Source organism: the organism of the source record quoted next (assembly GCF_019968985.1).
Source record: "MAG: Porospora cf. gigantea B chromosome Unknown PgB_NODE_2542_length_3408_cov_126.302, whole genome shotgun sequence".
NCBI lineage: Eukaryota > Apicomplexa > Conoidasida > Eugregarinorida > Porosporidae > Porospora > Porospora cf. gigantea B.
Window position 1 is genome coordinate 1 of NW_027178848.1, and position 3,408 is coordinate 3,408.

At 53.7% G+C, this 3,408-nt stretch overlaps 2 protein-coding genes across 6 annotated transcripts; one reads left to right on the forward strand and one right to left on the reverse strand.

Annotated features, from left to right (window-relative positions):
• Nucleotides 1-131: 131 nt before the first annotated feature.
• On the reverse strand, nucleotides 132-2,580 carry KVP17_000061 (uncharacterized protein; the record flags this gene model as incomplete). 3 transcript variants are annotated; one of them, XM_068515788.1, is made up of 2 exons in its annotated part: nucleotides 132-2,030; nucleotides 2,059-2,283. In XM_068515788.1, the coding sequence occupies 2 exons, from the start codon at nucleotides 2,281-2,283 to the stop codon at nucleotides 132-134; spliced, it is 2,124 nt and encodes a 707-aa protein (XP_068376316.1). The 3 variants fall into 3 exon arrangements, with proteins under 3 accessions (XP_068376316.1, XP_068376317.1, XP_068376315.1); XM_068515789.1 differs by lacking the exon at nucleotides 2,059-2,283 and having other exon boundaries at nucleotides 132-1,676; XM_068515787.1 differs by having other exon boundaries at nucleotides 1,837-2,580.
• Nucleotides 2,581-2,614: 34 nt separating this feature from the next.
• Nucleotides 2,615-3,371, forward strand: KVP17_000062 (uncharacterized protein; the record flags this gene model as incomplete). Of its 3 annotated transcripts, XM_068515792.1 has the most annotated exons (2): nucleotides 2,615-2,810; nucleotides 2,839-3,371. In XM_068515792.1, 2 exons carry the CDS (start codon nucleotides 2,615-2,617, stop codon nucleotides 3,369-3,371), a joined length of 729 nt encoding a protein of 242 aa, XP_068376320.1. The 3 variants fall into 3 exon arrangements, with proteins under 3 accessions (XP_068376320.1, XP_068376319.1, XP_068376318.1); XM_068515791.1 differs by lacking the exon at nucleotides 2,839-3,371 and having other exon boundaries at nucleotides 2,615-2,833; XM_068515790.1 differs by lacking the exon at nucleotides 2,615-2,810 and having other exon boundaries at nucleotides 2,913-3,371.
• Nucleotides 3,372-3,408: the final 37 nt, after the last annotated feature.

Genomic DNA, 3,408 nt, shown 5'->3' on the forward strand with positions numbered 1-3,408 from the left:
GAACTCTCGGTCGACCCGGTGTCAAAATAAAGTTTCCAAGGATTCAAAGATATGAATGGTGGAATGTTCCTTTAGACCGCGACGATCCCTCAACGGGGCTGCTTGAAAACGGATGGGGATTTCTACGCATTTCACAACAAGTCATTGACACACTTGAAGACGTTGTCGAACTGAGCGAGCTTGTGGGCAAGGTGCTTTCTGGAAATTAGCCGACTTGCGTCGGGTGACGCAATCAGCGAAGCGAAGGACAGCAGCAGGTCGCGCTCGTCGAGGACGTCGGGTTTGACATTGGAGACCGCAATGGGCAGCCCAGGAAGAAGACGGAGACGGCTTACAATTCGGTTTGTTTCGTCGGTGTCTGGGATGTTGGATCGAGTGGCGCAGGCTACAAAAGCATTCACAAGAGGGGGCAGCCTCTCGAAGCTCGATGCTCGTTCAGGAGCAGCTGCCTGCCTACAGATCGAAGGCCTCGAAGACCAAGGACGCAAGACAATGGCAGGCGCCAGCACGCTGACGTCCGGCTCGATGACGGCGGGGCGGGGTCGACTGAATGTTGTAACCAGAGTATTCGATTCGGAGGCGGCGTGACCTTGAACGTATCGAAGGGTAGCCACGGTAATGGTCTGCCGCGCCACATTTACAGAGAGCCTTCCGCATAGGTGTAGCCAGTGGCTCACGATAGAGTCTAGCAGAGGAAATCCGCTTTCATGCCCGCCGAGGAGGTCGTTAAGGCTCTCCCTGCCATCCCATACGTCTGGGGTGAGGGACACATAGTTCAGATAGGCTTCACAAGCGACCACCCAGTCGCTATCCGAACCCTTCAACTCCTCCGACAGCCAGTACTCCCAAACACGTCCAATGATTTGGTTCTTGAATCTGGCGGCGACCAGCGATATAGGTTGCGTCATTTGGGTGAGGTTGAGATCCAAAGCAGTAATTAGACACTCGACTACCGACTTCAAGGTGCTCCTTGCGTCCTCGGCGTTGCCCATCAGATCCACTTGCAACTCTGCGATTACAATGCCCCAATCCACCATCAAGGAGGGCTCTTCCGAAGAACACACGGCCAGAAAGCGCTGGTGGAGCACTGGTAGGAGCTTGGGCAAGCAATCGCGGTCACGACGTCTAACGGTAGGGATAATCCGGTCACGGAGATAGTGGGCGCCCACGGCTGGGTTGTGCAAGGCTGAGGCCAGAAATGCTGCGAAATCCTCTGTGGCGGCGGATGTCGCGAGGTCTTCCAGCATTATCTCCACCCAGATGGGATTTTCTGTGGATATTGGTCCATCTGGAACTTCTAGTCGCTCTCCAATTCGGAGAAGACAAAGCAGATGTGGCTTCGGTCGTTCCTTTGTGTGAGGGGCGTGACGTAAGAACTCAGCCAGCAGCTGTTTCTCATCCGCCGTGTCGTGGGAGCTGGAAGCCACCTCCACCAGTTCGGAGGTGACACTCTCCAGAATGGCAGCAGGACTCTCGATCAACGCCCGGAGGTCACCCTTCCAGGCGGCCAGCCATTTGCGAAGAAGCCGGCCCTGAGATTTGGGTTGAAGGCAACGTAGAAGTGCCATCGTCCGTACGACATCCGCATCCGCAATTACCGAGACAGTGTCGATCGCGGAGTCCCAGCAGAGCGGGTCGTCCGACGCCAACAGAAGACACACGAGCGAAAGCATCATGTCGTAGTGGAGACCTGTAAGAAGCAAAACGAGCCTCTCTGCCGAGTACTCGCCTTCTATTGGTGAAACTCGAAAACTCTCAGGGGTTCCCAGTACCGGTAATCCAAGAGGATTTTGAGCGAAGTAGTCCACGAGCGCTCTTTTCTCGTTATTGGCGGCTTCAGGAGACACGACATTGGACCTCATCAGTCCTGGAAACCTCTCCGATAAGTCGGAAAGCTCTGATGAACGTTTTATGTACGGAAGTACAACGGTTAAATAGGGCGAAGGTGTGGCTGAAGTGATTGAGGACTCGAACAGCGAATAAGCCTGCTGTATTCCAGACCACGTGAAAGCGGTGGGAGAGATTATCCACTGCATAAATATCCGTCAAGCAACCCACAGCCCAGAAGAAGGCTCGCACGCCTTGAACAGAGCATGTGGACTCTATGCTCTGGTAGCCTTCGTCATCGGCATCCAGGTAAGCCTCGCCGTTCACTGCCCGCAGGATAGCTTCAGCTGGCAGGATCCGTCGCTCAGCAGACGAGTTTTGATGCGAGTTGTAGCCCGTCACAAGCAGTGCAAGCAATCGGAGCCACAGGGTGTGCCGTCCAGGCACCGCGCCCATGAATTTCACGTACTTCTGTAGACCGTCAAGGTACTCGACGAGTCCGCGGACCCTATATATCCATACACAAGCGCGCGCTGCAGTGCTCGGATCCCACCGAGCCTCTGCAGCAGCCGAAAGTTTGCAGCCGAAAGCGAGAAAGGGCCGCCGGTCCTTCGTAGACAGGCTTTTAATCCATGATCTTACGGATTTCTCTCTGGCCCAGTTCCAACCGTCCTTCGACGACAGAGGTTGCTGGAACTCCGAACACCAACTTTCCTCTGCGACGTCGAAGTAGTTGTGGAGGTCGTCAGCCATGTGGAAATTCCGAAATAGCGAAGGGACCTGTGGCATGGATGACTTACTCACCAATGAATTAGAGGCCTTGGCTTGCGTCTACACGGAGGAAGAGTTCAAAGTCATAGGCAACCGGTCTGTGGAGTTTCACCTCCGACCTCCTGTAGAACCTGTGCACCTTGTAGCACATCTCAAGATGGACCTCCTCGCAGACTATCCTGAGAGCGCTCCGGTGGTGACCATCATGGAGCGTGAGCCTTCTTTGGCGACATAATGCAGACGACAACCTTGATGGAGATCGAGAAGCTCAGTTGAAGGACGTCATCGATTTAGCCGGTGAGGAATGTAGGGGGATGGAGATGCTGTTCACCATCGCCTCCGAGGTCCAGATGTGGCTAGAGATGAACAATTCTCCTGTGTTGTCAATGTTTGACGCCATGACCAGACCAAAAGCTGACACTGCTACAACTGTCGATGTTTTGTCGGACGACATGTCTGATGATCGCCTGGACGAGGAACCTGAGTTCAAAGGCCTCAACGCGTTGCCTGTCATACCCGAGAAAGAACGAATGTCAGCAGATTCATTTTACCAGTGGCGAGATAAATTCGCCAAGGAGATGATTCAGAAGGGAATCTGGCCAGACCCTTTAGCCAATGCCGGTAAAACGACAGGACGCATCTACTTCGAAGAAGCTGCGAACTCCAACCTACAAAAGGCTACTAACACCGCAGAATCCAACCTGCTGCGAGTCTTTGGAGAGGACATCGACGATCTAGATTTTGACTCCGATGACCTTGGTTCTGATGAGTAGATGGTTCATGTTTCGACATACAACTCGCAACTACTTG